A 16,871-nucleotide genomic window follows, 5' to 3' on the forward strand; every position below is an offset into this window, starting at 1 on the left:
GGGTGCAGCACACCAACATGGCACAAGTATACATATGTAACAAACCTGCACGTTATGCACACGTACCCTAGAACTTAAAGTATAATAATAAAAAAATAAAAAACAAAAAAAAAGAAAAATGAAAAACAGCAGCAACATAACAAACCTGCCTGACTATCTTGTCAGGAAAAATCGCTCTGAAAAGGCACCCATGTATTTAAGCAAATGAAACTCAATCATTTCATTTTAAAATGTTGATCTACTGCATTTTAAATGAATTCTAATGAAATTTGGTGAGTTGAAATGAGAGAGAGAAGGCCTCCGGAAAGGGTTTTAATTTTTGTGGTCATGGTCACTTAAATTTGTAGTTTTCGGTAAATCAATAGGTCATTCAATCTTACTGAGCTGAAAACAGCCTCTGTAACCATTTAACTGCACACCATGGTTTTCATTTGTATTAACATAAACTTTTCTTCAAATCAGTTCTTGTTATAAAACAATAGATTTTTATCTCTTCATCCAAAAGAGAGGGGAGGAATTCATGGAACGTGTCATGTCCATATGATTTTGAGTAAGATATTTCACACTGGTTTTCTCAAATAACAACAGTAAGCAGTAACTATCATGATAGTAATAAGTCGTAGTCATGTAAGTGTCCTGTCTCTGCCTCTCATGGAAAGACTTCATGCGGATGGCATAGAAAGTCCTCACACATTTAAAATCTAGATGCCTGCCAGTCTGAAAAATAACCCAAGGAAAGTTACAGGAAGTTTGGAATAGTGATGAAGAAAGTTTTATTTTTAGAGCCACAGCATAGCCCATCTGAAATGAATATGAAATGGTTTTTCCAAGGTACTGCTTGATCACTTTCTCATCATTCTTACATATTTCTGTAAGAAGATGTGCTAGAAATAGCCCCTCTAAAGTATCCCTAAGCTTCTTGAAAAGATATGCATTTGTTTTGTAAATTATTAAGAAACACAGTGTCCAAGATGTCCTTAGGAAATGCTACTTGAGGCTGGGCACGATGGCTCACACCTATAATCCTAGCACTTTGGGAGGCAGAGGTGGGTAGATCACTTGAGGCCAGGAGTTCGAGATCAGCCTGGCCAACATGGTGAAACCACATCTCTACTAAAAATATAAAAATTAGCCAGACGTGGTGGTGGGGGCCTATAATCCCAGCTACCCAGGAGGCTGAGGCAGGAGAATTGCTTGAACGTGGGAGGCAGAGTTGCAGTGAGCCGAGATAGTGCCACTGTACTCCAGCCTGGGTGACACAGGGAGACTCTGTCAAAAAAAGAAAAAGAAAAAGGAAAAGGAAGAAAGGAAGGAAGGAAGGAGAGAGAGAGAGAGAGAGAAAGAAAGAAAAGAAAGAAGAAAAAGAAATACTAGTTGAAGTTATTTCATGCAGATACCTCATAGCATAAGAATTACTCTCTTTTCTCTGTGTTGCGTGGTTTTGCTAATATATCTCATCTAGATGAATCCAAATCTCCCTTGAGTTTATTTTTAGTTCCCAAATTCAAGCATTTATGATTTTGATTGTTTATTTTGTTTTGTTTGAGACAGAGTCTCACTCTGTTACCCAGGCTAGAGTACAGTGGTGCAATCTCAGCTCACTGCAACCTTCAAGCGATTCTCCTCCCTCAGCCTCCAAGTAGCTAGGATTACAGGCATGCATCAGCAGACCCAGCTAATTTTTGTATTTTTAGTAGAGATAGGGTTTCACCATGTTGGCCAGGGTGGTCTCAAACTCCCGACCTCAGGTGATCTGCCCACCTCAGCCTCCCAAAATGCTGGGATTACAGATGTGAGCCACCATCCCCAGCCTAAAGCATTTATGAAATAGCTAAACAATAATGAAGAGGCCATTTGGTTGGGGTGACAGTGAGGACATTCAGGTTTTTGAACCAGACATTTTCTTAAGTGGCTGAACATCAACGTTGAAGCAACTCTACATTGTTTCAAGGGCTGGTGACTATGTTCATCTTAAGGCGGTGCTTCATTTTTCTCTAATAAGTTTACAGAAAGCAAATCAGGTTTTACACTATTTCTATAATGGACCCAACATCATGTCAGAGCATTTTAGGGCAAACACGTATAATGGCTCATTCCCAAACATCTCAAGAGCCATTCAGACCACATGGCAGGCAAAAGGCCCTGGTGACCACATCCTCCCACTCTCTACCTGCACAGTGGGGCTCAGGGCAGTTCCAGGTAAAGAAACTTCCATCTGGCGGGCACCTGTAGTCCCAGCTGCTCGGGAGGCTGAGGCAGGAGAATGGCCTGAACCTGGGAGGCGGAGGTTGCAGTGAGCGGAGATTGTGCCACTGCACTCCAGCCTGGGCGACAGAGTGAGACTCCGTCTCAAAAAAAAAAAAAACAAAAGAAAGAAAGAAACTTCCACCACACCTGGCTTGTGCCCCAACTCCCTGCTGATTACCTGCACCCCTCCATTCTGGGGCTGACATTTCCTTCACCAGGGTGGGTAGACAAGGGCCGTGGAGCAATGCGTGTCCATAGGAAAGCTTTCATCACAGGGGCTGATTTTGCAAGGGACGAGGTGACAGCAGCAGGTGAGACTGCTGAGGGTGAAGGAAAATAAGGGACTCAGACATCCCACCCCTGCACCCATCCCATCCCTGCACCCCTCCAAGAAGCCTGGTCTCTATATGCAGCATCCAGTAAACTTATTTGACTAGAGACACCCCCACCACCTCCTTTACCAAAGAAGAAGAACTTGCAGTGAAATCACTTTGGCACAGTCACTTGGACTTGGCAATGGTGAGCTAGGGTGGCCCTGTCCCTATCCCTTGACTGCCCTGACCCCAGGCAGTCAAGACACAGGCTGGTAGACAACACATCCTCCCCTCAGTCCTGGCCAGGCCATCCCCATGGCCACTGCTGTTGAAAAGATGATTAATCTGGAGCCAAAGTTGACGCACTTGGTGTCCAGGTGGGCTAGGAGGTGAGGAAAACAAGGGCACCCTACTGTGTGCTCCAGAACCCTGCTTTTTTAAAGAAAAACATAGCTCAGAGAAAACAGAGGGAGACAACATAAAAGTTTATAATGGACACACACAAAAACCCTCTCCCTTCAGAGCTGGTGATCCTGAAACCAGAGCCAGTTGGAAGGGCCTATAGCAGCTCTGGCATTTCACCGGTGCCCTTCACAGATTTTCAAAATTCTTTACAGCTCTGTTGTTTTCTGACACTCTCTCTGCTGGGGACGAAGCCGACCAAAACTCTAAGGTTTAATGACTACCTTATTGGATTTCGAACTTGCATGGGGCCTGTAGCTTTGTTTTGGCCAATTTCTCTCATTTGGAATGGTGGTATTTACCCAATGCCTGCACCCCCATTGTATCTAGAAAGTAACTAATTTGCTTTTGATGTTGCAGATTCATAGGCAGAAGGGACTTGCCTTGTCTCAGATGAGACTTTGGACTTGGACTTTTGAGTTAACGCTGCAATGAGTTAAGACGTTGGCGGACTGTTGGAAGGGCATGATTGTGTTTTGAAATGTGAGGACGTGAGATTTGAGAGGGGCCAGAGCAGAATGATATGGTTTGGCTGTGTCCCCACCCAAATCTCATCTTGAATTATAGTCCCCATATTCCCCACATGTCGTGGGGAGGGACCCGGTGGGAGGTAATTGAATCATGGGGGTGGTTTCCACCATGCTATTCTCATGACAGTAAGTTCTCACGAGATCTGATGGTTTCATAAGGGGCTTCACCCTCAGCTCGGCACTCATTCTTCTCCTTCCTGCTGCCATTTAAAGAGGATGTGTTTGCTTCACCTTTTGCCAGGATTGTAAGTTTCCTGAGGCCTCCCCAGTCCTGCGGAACTGTGAGTCAATTAAACCTCTTTCCTTTATGAATCACCCGTCTTGGGCAGTTCTTTATAGCAGCATGAGAACAAACTAATACAGCAACCCACTCTATCTCACCATTGCCAAGTCCAAGTTCTCATGCCAAAGTGATTTCACTGCAAATTGTTCTTTGCTAAAGGGGTGGCGGGGGGTGTCTCTAGTCAAATAAGTTCAGTGGATGCTGCACATGAGACCTTTTCTGGGAGAGACACAATGCACATTGACACGTTTCCAGCTATGAGAAGTCCTACCGTCACTCAGGTTTTCTTAAACATATTTGACATTTGGGTCCTCGACACACGACATCCTGCAAATGCAGCATTCCGAGATGCGGTCGTTGGGAAACTCAGCCCTAAATCCTGCTCTCTTATGCAGCTAAGCCACATACTCCCCACCCAGGATTGTACTTTGGGGGTTTTGTGAACCCAAATGCAGGACCCAGCATTGATTCCTCTAACACATCCTGTTAGATTCTGCCTTCCCACCGCCACTCAGCCTGTCGAGGGCTTCTGGAGCTTGATACTTGGAACCCTATTTGTTTTGGACCCGTATCTCTCTAGCAAATCTTCCCACACGCACACACATGGCTGCAGGAAAATGGTAGCCCACAGGTGAACACCAGTTCAGCCCTGCCTGGGCTGCTCCCCATGGGAGGCCAGGCTTGGGCAAGTTCCTGCCTATACAAACAGCCCTGCAGGGCAGGGCGATTCCGCAGCATCAGGGAGGAATTTTATGTGGCTTCCAGGGAGATGCGTTCAGTTAAAGTTGTTTTTCCCTTGAAAGGCCCCAAAGTGAAAAGCAGTTGCAGGGAAGTTGAATTATTACCTAATGCCAGTAGCAGCTGCTGGTAAGGAAGAAGGAAAGCAGGTTGGGGAGCTGGTGTCTGGGATTTGGGGGCTCATTAACACTCACTTCTTAAATTAGCAAATCCTTATAGCACATGTTTAAAAATAGCAGCCTAATGGTTTCTAAAATTAGCCATCATTGCTCTCCATAAATATTTAGACCTCCAATAAATCTCTGGTCCACTCGCCTAGCCTAATGGGCTTGGCTTTTATGCCACATTCTTTAGGGTCTGTATACTTAATTATTGACCTTGACAGTGAGAGCTGCAAGAAGCCCCATTATACTTGGACCAGGGACACCCTGTGTGGCCGTCACCCTGGAGGCAGCCTCAAAGCAGGGCGGGAAGAGATCTCAGAGGCCATTCGGAGATCTAGGTACCTGGAGGAGCCTCTGGTCCTGGTTTCCTTGGGACTGTCTTAGTTTCAGCCCTGAAGGTCCCTGTCCTGGGCAACCCCTCAGTCCCTAGCAAAGCAGGGCAGTTTGTTGTCCTGGCTGCCCAAACCACTGCAAAAGGGACAAGGCCACTGTTCTGAGATCTCTGTGGGAAGGAGAATCTGTTGCTAACACCATCCCTCAGCCCTTACACTAACTTCAGTCCCATCTCATTGAAGCATTAGTGTTTAAAGGGGGAATGACACCCAGGAGAACACTAGCCAGGCCAGGCATAGGACTTTCGTCCTCTGCTCCTCTCGTTTCCCCAAGTGTAAAAAGGGGATGGTAACAGTCACTGATGCATTAGGTTGTTGGGAATAAACTAGGAAATGTGTCAGTGTTCAAACCGTGCTCAGACCCAGTCATCTGGTGCCATCAGTGTGCTCAGGGTGTAGGGTGGGTGGGTCCGCTGGCACCCCCACTGGCTGTGCCTATCAGGGTGGCCACCTTGGCCTTGTTGCCAGCACCTGCCCCAGGGCAGTGACCATAGGACAGCCGGCCCCGGTCCTTCTCTGGCCAGCAGAGACTGTGATGGTGTCCCCAGTCCCTGGACAGAGTGAGTGCTTGCTGTGTGGAGGGAAGAAAGGCTTTGTGCAAAGCCAGCATCGTGCATAGTGCATGTGACAAATTCTGGGCTGTGAACAAACAGTCATCCAAAACAGGGGTAGAAAAATACTCGGTGTATCAGTCCATTCTCGCAATGCAACCTGAGTCAAAGAACTACCTGAGACAGGATAATTTCTAAAGAAAAGAGGCTTCATTGGCTCTCACAAGCTGTACAGGAAGCATGACTGGGGAGGCCTTAGGAAACTTACAATCATGGCGGTAGGTCAAGGGGAAGCAGGCATGACGCCGCCAGAGAAGGAAGAAGAGAATCATGGCGGTAGGTAAAGGGGAAGCAGGCATGACGCCGCCAGAGAAGGAAGAAGAGAGAGAGGGGAGCAGGCAGGTGCTGCACACTTTTAAACAACCAGATCTCGGGAGAACTCACTCACTATCACAAGAAGAGTAAGGGAGAGGTCCACCCCCATGATTCATTTGCCTCCCACCAGGCCCTTCCGCCAACACTGGGGACTGCCATTCAACATGAGATTTGGGTGGGGACGCAAATCCGAACCCTATCACCTGGACACCCCTTCAGTCCACTCCGTGTCCTGTGAGGCACCACATTGTTTTGTTATTATTTATTTTTGTTTGTTCGTTCATCAGGACAGAACCAATGACCTCCTACAATGCCAAAGCATTTAAACCTAGTATATGTTTTTAAATCAGCAAGATGATGGTTTAGACTCGCAGTGGAAAACATCAGTTATTATTTTACTCACCAAGTGATTTCCATCTAGTAGGGGACTTATTTATTTATTTATTTAGTTTTCAAGACAGAATCTCATTCTGTCACCCAGACTGGAGTGCAGTGGCACGATCTAGGCACACTGAAACTTCCGCCTCCCGGTTCAGGCAATTCTCCTGCCTCAGCCTCCTGAGTAGCTGGGATGACAGGCGCACACCACCAACGCCCAGCTGATTTTTGTTTTTTTAGTAGAGGCAGGCTTTCACCATGTTGGCCAGGCTGGTCTCCAACTCCTGACCTTAAGCGATCCACCTGCCTTAGCCTCCCAAAGTGCTGGGATTACAGCCACCAAGCCCCACTGGGGATTTCTTGACAATGTCCCAGGGTCTCATGGGCAACACCCTGCAGCCCATGGGCAACACCATGCAGCCCAGTGCATGGGCAACGCCTGCAGCCTGCACTGCTTAACTGAGGCTCAGCCCTCTGCAGAAGAAGCAGGTTTTGCCTACTGAGTTTTATGCCGGTTTGGGACGCTGAAGTGACTTGTCGTCAGCAGAGACGCTTTCCTTTTCTCTCTTCAGAACCAAAAAAGAAGCTGAGCCCCAGGTCACCCATTGGATGGGCGCAGCCGGGCCCAGACCTCCTGATGCTTGGTCTTGCTGATTACCTTGCCCCAGGCAGGAGAGAAAAGCTAGTGGTGTCCACTCAAGACTTCCACTCCCCTCCCTTTCTGCCTTCATCCCTTCCTTTTTTCCTTCCTTTCTCTGTGCCCCCACTTCCTTCCTTTCTCCTTCCTCCCTCCCTCCTCCTCTTCTTCCCTCTCTCCTTCCTTCCTTCCTTCTGTATTTCCTAGTGTTTCTTGTTTGTTTGTTTGTTTGGTTTTTTGAGACGCAGTCTTACTCTCGCCCAGGCTGGAGTGCAGTGGTGCGATCTCAGCTCACTGCAATCTCACCCTCCCTGGTTCAAGCAATTCTCCTGCCTCAGTCTCCCAAGTAGCTGGGATTATAGGCACCTGCCAACATGCCCAGTTAATTTTTGTATTTTTAGTAGAGATGAGGTCTCACCATGTTGGCCAGGCTGGTCTTGAACTCCTGACCTCAGGTGATCCACCTGCCTTGGCCTCCCAAAGTGCTGGGATTACATGCATGAGCCACTGTGCCCAGTCCCTAGTGTCTTCTATATGCCTGGCCCTATATAGGTGCTAGGTCCTTGTCCCCAAAAAGTGTCCTGGATTTTGGTATGCTAAGAATTCTTTAAAAGCCTTTGAAAGGGCTCGGCATTCCCATGTCCCTGAAAGCCAGGTAGCAGCCTGTTTGATAATAAAGTCACCCTCGATCAGCCCTCACCAGTCACAGGCGGGCATAGTGAATGGGCAGCATGGTGGGAGCGGAGGTCCATGCTGGAGAGGAGGGATGCTGGCCTGTGCTCCTGCTGCAGCTCCTGAGGAGCTGTGACCTTGGAAATTCCTGCCCTGGCATCAGCTGACAATCTCTGGGTCACATCCAGCTCTGGAATTCTGAAGGCAGCATCTGACCTGCCGAGGGGACTAAACCTCTCCCTGCCTGAGCACGTGGGTGGAGAATTTGCCCACTTCAGAAAACCCCTCATGCTGACAACTGCCCAGGGCTATTTTCTAAGTCACAGCTGGCACACATCTGAGCACTGTCAGGCCAAAGCATGAATAGCACATGTTGATTTAACAAGTGTTATTCCTGGTTACTGATGAACGGAAGGACAGGAGATGCCAAAGCAGCAGCAGTGCTTGAGAGTGGACATAAGCAGAACTTCTGGCAGGAGGCTGGAGTCCTTCCCTGAGACCAGCGTCAGCTGTCATCCGTTCAGATCCTGCCTTCCTGGGAAAGCAGTTATTCTCCCACCCAGTGAAGTCTCAGAAACTATTTTTGAAAACATGTTAATTGCCACACCAACCGCCTATGGAAAACTTGGTTTCGGTGACAGAAATAAGTGCATGAGATAATCTTTAACCCGTTTCCTTTCTCTCCCTGCTCCCGCCTCCCTCGGCTTCATTAGGGCTCCGGCCGGCACCTGAGGAGCAGTGTGACCTCGAGGGCCCAGGGAGCTGCCCGGCTGGCCTAGGCAGGCAGCCGCACCATGGCCAGCACGGCCGTGCAGCTCCTGGGCTTCCTGCTCAGCTTCTTGGGCATGGTGGGCACGGTGATCACCACCATCCTGCCTCACTGGCGAAGGACAGCGCATGTGGGCACCAATATCCTCACGGCCGTGTCCTACCTGAAAGGGCTCTGGATGGAGTGTGTGTGGCACAGCACAGGCATCTACCAGTGCCAGATCTACCGGTCCCTGCTGGCACTGCCCCAAGACCTCCAGGCTGCCCGTGCCCTCATGGTCATCTCCTGCCTGCTCTCGGGCATAGCCTGTGCCTGCGCCGTCATCGGGATGAAGTGCACGCGCTGCGCCAAGGGCACACCCGCCAAGACCACCTTCGCCATCCTCGGCGGCTCCCTCTTCATCCTGGCCGGCCTCCTGTGCATGGTGGCTGTCTCCTGGACCACCAATGACGTGGTGCAGAATTTCTACAACCCGCTGCTGCCCAGCGGCATGAAGTTCGAGATCGGCCAGGCCCTGTACCTGGGCTTCATCTCCTCGTCCCTCTCGCTCATTGGTGGCACCCTGCTTTGCCTGTCCTGCCAGGACGAGGCACCCTACAGGCCCTACCAGGCCCCGCCCAGGGCCACCACAGCCGCCGCCACCACCGCACCTGCCTACCAGCCACCAGCCGCCTACAAAGACAACCGGGCCCCCTCAGTGACCTCGGCCACGCACAGCGGGTACAGGCTGAACAACTATGTGTGAGTCCCCATGGCCTGCTTCTCCCCTGGGCCACCGTGGGCTGGGTCCCTGGCAGGACTGTCAATGGAGGCAGGGGTTCCAGCACAAAGTTTACTTCTGGGCAATTTTTGTATCCAAGGAAATAATGTGAACGCAAGGAAATGTCTTTAGAGCACAGAGACAGAGGGGGGAATAAGAGGAGGAGAAAGCTCTCTATACCAAAGACTGAAAAAACATCCTCTGTTTTTGTATTTATTATATGTATTTATGTGGGTGATTGTGATAACAAGTTTAATATAAAGTGGCTTGGGAGTTTGGTCAGTGGGGTTGGTTTGTGATTCAGGAATAAACCTTGTGGCTGTGGCTGTTGATGAAATGGACAGTACCTGTTTCTGCTACCAGACTGTTATTCTGTCTCCTAAGGTGCTGGTAACCACAGTGAGAACCCAGTGGGGCTCAGGGTTGCAGGGCCGTGCAGCCGTGCTGACCACAGCACTGTGGAGTCCTGACTCTGATGCAGGGTGAGGATGTCGGAGGACGACGGAGCTGATCTCCATTTGTAAGATGCTTGAAAAAACTAGGAGCTGCATCCTGACTTGAACTCAGAGGCAGGGCAGAAGGGAAGGGGCTTCCTTGGAAAACGATAGTTGCCAGAAGTCACAAAATAAGGACAATGTCATTTTCTTTCTGTAAGCAATAGGTCCCCACTGGTAAGAAAACAAAAGTCAGAAGGAAACGGGGCTGGGCACGGTGGCTCATGCCTGTAATCCCAGCACTTTGGAAGGCTGAGGCAGGCGGATCACCTGCCGTCAGAGTTTGAGAGCAGTCTGACCAACACGGTGACACCTCATCTCTTATAAAAATACAAAAATTAGCTGGGTGTGATGGCGGGCACCTGCAATCCCAGCTACTCAGGAGGCTGAGGCAGGAGAATCGCTTGAACTCAGGAGGCGGAGGTTGCAGTGAGCTGAGATTGAACCACTGCACTCCAGCCTGGGTGACAGAGCGAGACTCTGTCTCAAAAAAAATAAAAATAAAAACAGGAAAAACGGAGTGAAGCATGGCCGGTGTCTTATCTTTCTAGGCTTTGGCAAAAAGCCCAGTTAGGAGCACCACTTGCCCCGAAGGACCCCACTGGGACTTCACCGGCTTCTTTTCTAGGGTGGCCAGTCCTGGCTGCCATGAGAACAGCATCTGTGGCTGTTCCTGCAGCTGCGAAAAATGTCTGGGGAGCTGGGGGAGGCCTGATGGTTCTGAGAACACTACTGGTCCCTGCTGGCTGTGATCTAAGTCACGTGGTGACACACAGGGAGCCTGGGCCTGCTCTCACATCCACATGGGCTCATGTCTTTGGCCCACATCGGACCGCACCTGGCCTCTGTCCCGAACCTGAGGCTCTGAATGTGGAAGGAAACAGCTCACCCCATGGAAGGGCTTGGCCTGAGACTTACACACAGAGGGGCTGTCACATGAAGTCGCTCTATTCTCAGCGGTCTGGGAGTCAGGGCTCCAGCAGTCACTGAGTGCAGGGAAGAGCCGCAGTGGGTCAGTGGCAGGCTTGCAGCCAGCTGGCCAGGCTCACTCGTGTGGCCTGCTGAGACCCTGGCTTCAGTGCCAGGGAGGCTCTAGTACAATGGTCAAGAGGCTTGAGAACTGCTGTCAAAAGGGCAGGCCAGGCAGCCCACAGCCCAGAGCCCTGCAACCAGCAAGGCCTGAGGCCTGCTAATGCTCTCCTGACTTCGTGCCTCCTCCTGGCCTGACTGGGTCAGGCACCTGCTTCTCCACTGGCCAAGGCTCACACCGGTAACATGTGTACACTGGGCAGCCCTCTTCTGATTGCTTTAGGCTCTGCCATTTATACCTAATAAACTATGTTGTGATAAAATCTCTCAGGGGCCTCCTAGCAATATTGAAGAACGGAGGATTTAAGGAACGGCTATACACATACTGACATATTTCTTTTTTGTTTGTTTGTTTGAGATGGAGTCTTGCTCTGTGTGCCCAGGCTGGAGTGCAGTCGCACAGTCTGCACTCACTGCAACCTCTACCTCCCGGGTTCAAGCGATTTTCCTGCCTCAGTCTCCCAAGTAGCTGAGACTATAGCTGCATGCCACCCCACCTGGCTAATTTTTGTATTTTTAGTCGAGATGGGGTTTCACCATGATGTTGGCCAGGCTGGTCTTGAACTCCTGACCTCAAATTATCCTCCTGCCTCAGCCTCCCAAAGTGCTGGGATTACCGGCGTGAGCCACTGCTTCTGGCTTCTTGTCTGTTTTGTATGACCCTCTAGACCCCAGGCAACAGATGACTCTTCTGGAAGGAGTGGGTGCCACACATCTCGGCCTTTATCTGACCACAGAGAAGCTGAGGAGGCTGGGATCTGCCATGCTATTTAGGTCAGGCATCGAGATCTGAGAGGGCTTTATTTATTTAGGATGAAACAAGCAGTTGTCATCTATTCTTTAAGTTATAAAAAAGGAATAAATCTGAATCTATAAAGAGGAGAAAAACAATTTTCTACCAGCAGAATGATACTGTCAGTGTTTGCTTGATGGGCACAATCCAGACAGCATTTTATGAAGTTATTCTAGTTAATAGACCTGTTACAAATGAAAGAAAAAATACCTTTTCCTTTTGTTTTGAGATGGAGTCTCGCTCTGTCACCCAGGCTGGAGTGCAGTGGTACAATCTTGGCCCACTGCAGCCTCCACCTCCCAGGTTCAAGGCATCCTCCCAGTTCAGCCTCCTGAGTAGCTGAGCTTACAGGCACCCACCACCATGCCTGGCTAATTTTTGTATTTTTAGTAGAGATGGGGTTTCACCATGTTGGCCAGGCTGGTTTCAAACTCCTGGCCTCAGGTGATCCACCTGCCTCGGCCTCCCAAAGTGCTGGGATTACAAGAGTGAGCCACCACACCCAGCCATGAAAAAAATAACTTTTTCAAACTCTTTTTCTGAATTCTGTCACTACTAAAATAAAATATGGCTCTCTCCTCCTCAGGTGAAAGTCTAGTAATAATGATTACAATTTATTATCACTTACTATGTATCAGGCATACTTTTCTTTTCATCTACAAATTCGATTCAATGTGAGATAATTTTTTTTTTTTTTTAGTTTTCTGTTTTGTTTCGGTTTTTTGAGATAGGGTCTTGCTCTGTCACCCAAGCTGGAGTTTGGTGACTCAATCACAGTTCACTGCAGTCCAACCTCCTGAGCTCAAGCAATCCTCCCATCTCAGCCTCCTGAGTAGCTGGGACTACAGGTGTCCACCACCACACGCCTGATTAATTTTTTTTTTTTTTTTTGTAGAGACAGGGTCTCACTGTTTTGCCCAGGCTGATCTCCATCTCCTGGGCTGGCTCAAGCAATCCTCCTGCCTCAGCCTCTCAAAGTGCTGGGATTATAAAGGTGAGCCACCGCACTAGCTAAATATTATTCTTAACCTCATTTTACAAAGGAGAAAACTAAAGCACAAAGAGATTAAGTTACTTGCCCAGGGCCACAGGCCAAGTGAGTAAAAGACCCAGGATTTGAACCCAGACAGGTAGGCAAGGGATGAATACATTAACTCAAGAAGACACATGACCTATAGTCTAAGCACATTTATGTCCAGACTATATCCAAATAACACAGGGAACTGCTTCATGGCCATATTCGGCTCTTTGCAGAACCATCACTCGACAGGGCTTGTGTTAACTAGGTCCTAGGTGGATTGGATGAAAGATGATGTCAGACCCAGAGGTCCAAGATGGAATCCCATGGGAAACAGGAAGTGGCACACAGGAGGGGGGATATGCGTGGCTCCATCATCCGAAAGCTGGCCAGCTCAGAGAGGAAGCTGATCTTCCTAAGACCTTGGTTCCCACCCTCAGGAAGAAGGTGTAAGAATGCAGCACCCAGCTCTCCCTTCTCTCTGGCTCTCGCCGTTCCTCAGGTCCTCTGAGCCCCTCTTTGCCACGTTACAACCTTGGCCATGAGAGATGCCTGTATCCACCCAAATCTTTAGGACTAGGATTTCTTAACCAAGGTTGTTTCAACAAAAGCATGATCTCCTTGTGGAGGTACAATGCACAACCCCACATTTCAGACTGAAAAGAGAACATGAGTCTGACTCGTGTTCCAGAAAAACGTTGTTATAGGCATAAATTTACAGCATGACCCTTATGGATTAAGAAATGCTGCATTTCTTTATTTCTCTAAATCACATCAAATTTGGCTCCAATTCAGAGAAATCTAAAGTCATTATGGGGGAAAAAATGTATATTAAAGTCAAGCATGTTTTCTGGTCCCCTCCCCCTGCATTAAGGGGGCTCAGGGGCCCAGCACTAAGGGAGGCCTTAGACTTAGAAGAGATGCGGGGCTCAATCTTCAGTCCTTGGGGTCGCCCTGGTTTCCCACTGATTGCCAGGCCTGATGCCTTCACAGCCTAGGAGCTCCCAGTGCTCCTCATCCCTCCCTTTAAATAGGCCCTGGAATCTTCCACCCTGTAGAAGCGTGGAGCAAAAGTAACCTTTTTCCCAGGCAGTCTCTGGGAAGCTGTTTCCTGAGATGGAGCCACCCCCTCCTACACTGAAAGTACCTGTTTCCCCTCTTGGACAACACGGCCTAATTGGTTTCATGAATTTAGCCTTTTGAAATCAAAGGCTTCTGAAACGTCCCAGAAATCCCACTTTCATGTCAAGCACTGTGGACCTAAACGGAAATAATTTGAAAACTACAGCACAATTTGAAATGTGTATAATAACAATCAATTTCTTGATAGTAGTAAACCAAAGATGGCACCAGAATTTGCACCCAAAAATCCTGGCCCCAAAGTCCCACACTTGGCCACAATGCCATTCTGCCTCCCTGCCTTGGTCCCCCCTGTCCCTCACTGCCAGGCAGAAGGAGCAGCATGGATGGTGACAACCCAGGCACGTAGACTCCATGTGGGTCTGGACTAGGCGGTGGCAGTGGAGAGGTGGGAAGAGGTGGGGATGGGTCTGCCAGTAGAGCTGATAGGGTTTCCTGATGGCCAAGCTTGCAGAGTGAAAAAAAAGATGCTTTAAAGGTGATGCCAAGACTTGGGACTGGATCGCCTGGAAGAAGAGCGTTACCATTTTCTGAAATGAAGAAGATTCCAGAAAGAATAGTTGTTGATGAGGTAGATCAAGTTTGCTTTCATCTATTTGGTCTGAGCTGCCTCGAGTGGAGAAGTTGAGTGGGTACTTAGGTATATAAACCTGGAGTTCAGGGACAGCCCTGAGCTGGAGAGATTGGCCCAGAGATGGAATTTAAACCATGCAGCTTGAAAAGATCACACTGGAAGTGAATATAGATGAGGAACTCAAGAGACTGGGCCGAGCCCTAGAGAGAGTGGCATACAGAAGCTAGCAGAGGCGGGGGATTCAGCACAGGAACCAGGTGAGAAGTGCCCAGGGGGTGAGGGGAACCAAAAGAGGAGCGCCCTGGAAGCCAAGGGCAGAGCCCGTTTCAAGGAGGAAGGAGCAAACAACAGCACGGATTTACCACCTTTAATCTTCACAGCCACACGAGAAGGCAGCACTGTCCTCACCTTCCTTCCACAGACAAAGCAGAGCATTTGCTCACGTGACTTGAAGATGCACGTAAAGCCCCTTCACCATGAGAAAACTTTCATGCAACTGGAAGTTCAAATTTCCTACTGCATGTAAGCGACGGTTTAGTTCCTAAGAGCTACATGGAGACCCAATAGGACGTCATGTGTGTGGGTCTCGGGGGAGGAGAGGGCAGCAGAACAGCAGGGTGGAGCTGAGCACCCTTCCTGAGGCCAGCAAGCACCTGGGCCCATCTTTCATTCTCAGAGTGAGCCTTCCCCTATTTGTCCTAGAATACAATGCTAAGTTGGCAGTGGTTTTTCATCTGTGCACGGTAAGGGCCATCTCAGTGCCTTGAAGGGAATGAATTGCAATTCCCCCAAAGGCAGTTTTTCCATCTCTGACAAACAGAATGGGTGGCTCCTCACCTGGCATTAGATGCCCCTGGCAGGGCAGGGACCATGGCTGTCTTTGCGTGCTCCGCAGACTGGAGACTGAGTCCCTGGGGGAGGCCTTGCTAAACCGAGATAGGCCAAGCTCAAAGGCAAGCCAACAGCACATTTCTTCTGCCAGAAGCACCAATTTTAGACAAACGAAATTAGAACTGGCAATGCTCTGTGGCTTAAGGTCACGGTAGGAGGAAGGAGGAGAAAGCAGAGAAACCCCAGAGAGAGTGACAAATTAGTTTAAGAAGAATTAACTGGCCAGGCGCGGTGGCTCAAGCCTGTAATCCCAGCACTTTGGGAGGCCGAGACGGGCGGATCACAAGGTCAGGAGATCGAGACCATCCTGGCTAACACAGTGAAACCCTGTCTCTACTAAAAATGCAAAAAACTAGCCGGGCGAGGTGGCGGGTGCCTGTAGTCCCAGCTACTCGGGAGGCTGAGGCAGGAGAATGGCATAAACCCGGGAGGCAGAGCTTGCAGTGAGCTGAGATCCGGCCACTGCACTCCAGCCTGGGCGACAGAGGCAGACTCCATCTCAAAAAAAAATAAATAAATAAATAAATAAAAAGAAGAATTAACTAAGACTTCGACGATTTAAAGAAAAGCCATCTTACATCTCCTAGGGTGAGGACCCATTTCTTACCTGAGACACAGGTAGGGGTGTGTGTGTGTGTGTGTGTGTGTGTGTGAGAGACAGACAGACAGTGAGACAAAGACAGAGACAAACAGAAATACTGAAGCTTAAGATCCTGCATATTTTAAGCCATTTTTTAAAAAATAAAACACACAAAGCCAGTTACTGGGCAAGTATCCAAATGAAAACACAGAAATTTCATTCTAGTAAATTATTTTAAAATACTACCAACTGGCTTTCACAGGTGTGTGGCAGGGGGAAGGCATTAGTAAACAGCCCATTTCCTGCCTGGGAAAGGCCAGTGGGGGTCACCCCATAAATCAGGGAGGGCCCAGCCCCTGGGGGGCTAATCACCTGCCTCTTCCTCGCCCCACCTCTTGCTCTGCCAGCTTCACCCCAGGAAAGCCCAGCACAATACACACTTGAATTCCTTTCTCCTGAGGGCTTTCTATTTAAAAGCTCACCACCTTCCCCATGCCTGCTGGGTAAATGATTGACTGGCTCAAGCTCTCCGTCCTGCTGGGAGCCCACCAGCTCCTGCCGGGAGCCTCCAAGGCCTCCAGCTCTGGGGAGGTCTGGGATTTGTTTTCTGTCATCCCAGGCATTTTTCCAAAATAAAGCATTTGTGTAGGTTCCCATCTGGCATAAGACAAAGACAGAAGGTAAGTCTGACCAGTCCGGAAAATATAGGAGAGTTTTGGTCTAGTGGCTTCAGCAGGTATCTGGGAAGGCAGAGGCCTGCCTTAGGCAGGAGCTCGTCATGATCTTGCTGACGTGAGTTGGAGGCAGTGAAGGCCCAGGATGGGGAAGAGGTTGTGAGAATGGGAACATCCAGTGCTATACTTGGATGACCTTGAACCTGGATGGCACGTGATTCCCAGCCCCCTCCTGATATGTGTGCACAGTGGTGACATCCCAGACAACCCTCTGAGTGGAAGCGGTATCCTCTTTTTCCATCTATAGCCCCTTAGATACATCTGTTATAAAATTTAGTATTCTGGC

The 16,871-nt window shown here is 49.1% G+C and overlaps 1 protein-coding gene and 1 long non-coding RNA gene across 3 annotated transcripts in view; one reads left to right on the top strand and one right to left on the bottom strand.

Moving 5' to 3' along the window:
• The window catches only part of CLDN14 (claudin 14), a 24,105-nt gene extending 14,496 nt beyond the window's left edge, over positions 1-9,609 (top strand). The window contains exons 1-2 of one of the 2 annotated variants that reach the window (XM_011950016.1): positions 3,762-3,834; positions 8,457-9,609. In XM_011950016.1, coding sequence (XP_011805406.1) covers positions 8,538-9,257 — 720 coding nt within the window. In that variant the 5' untranslated portion in view covers positions 3,762-3,834; positions 8,457-8,537 and the 3' untranslated portion in view covers positions 9,258-9,609. Of the gene's footprint in view, positions 1-3,761; positions 3,835-8,456 lie in introns of those variants that run through there. The other variant, XM_011950017.1, reaches the window with a different exon arrangement.
• LOC105517482 overlaps positions 9,485-16,871 on the bottom strand; it is a 30,596-nt gene continuing 23,209 nt past the window's right edge. The window contains exon 2 of the long non-coding RNA XR_001002673.1: positions 9,485-9,940. This is a non-coding gene — a long non-coding RNA (uncharacterized LOC105517482). The remainder of the gene's footprint in view (positions 9,941-16,871) is intronic.

The sequence above is a fragment of the Colobus angolensis genome, unplaced genomic scaffold (assembly GCF_000951035.1).
Source record: "Colobus angolensis palliatus isolate OR3802 unplaced genomic scaffold, Cang.pa_1.0 Scaffold300, whole genome shotgun sequence".
Taxonomy (NCBI): domain Eukaryota; kingdom Metazoa; phylum Chordata; class Mammalia; order Primates; family Cercopithecidae; genus Colobus; species Colobus angolensis.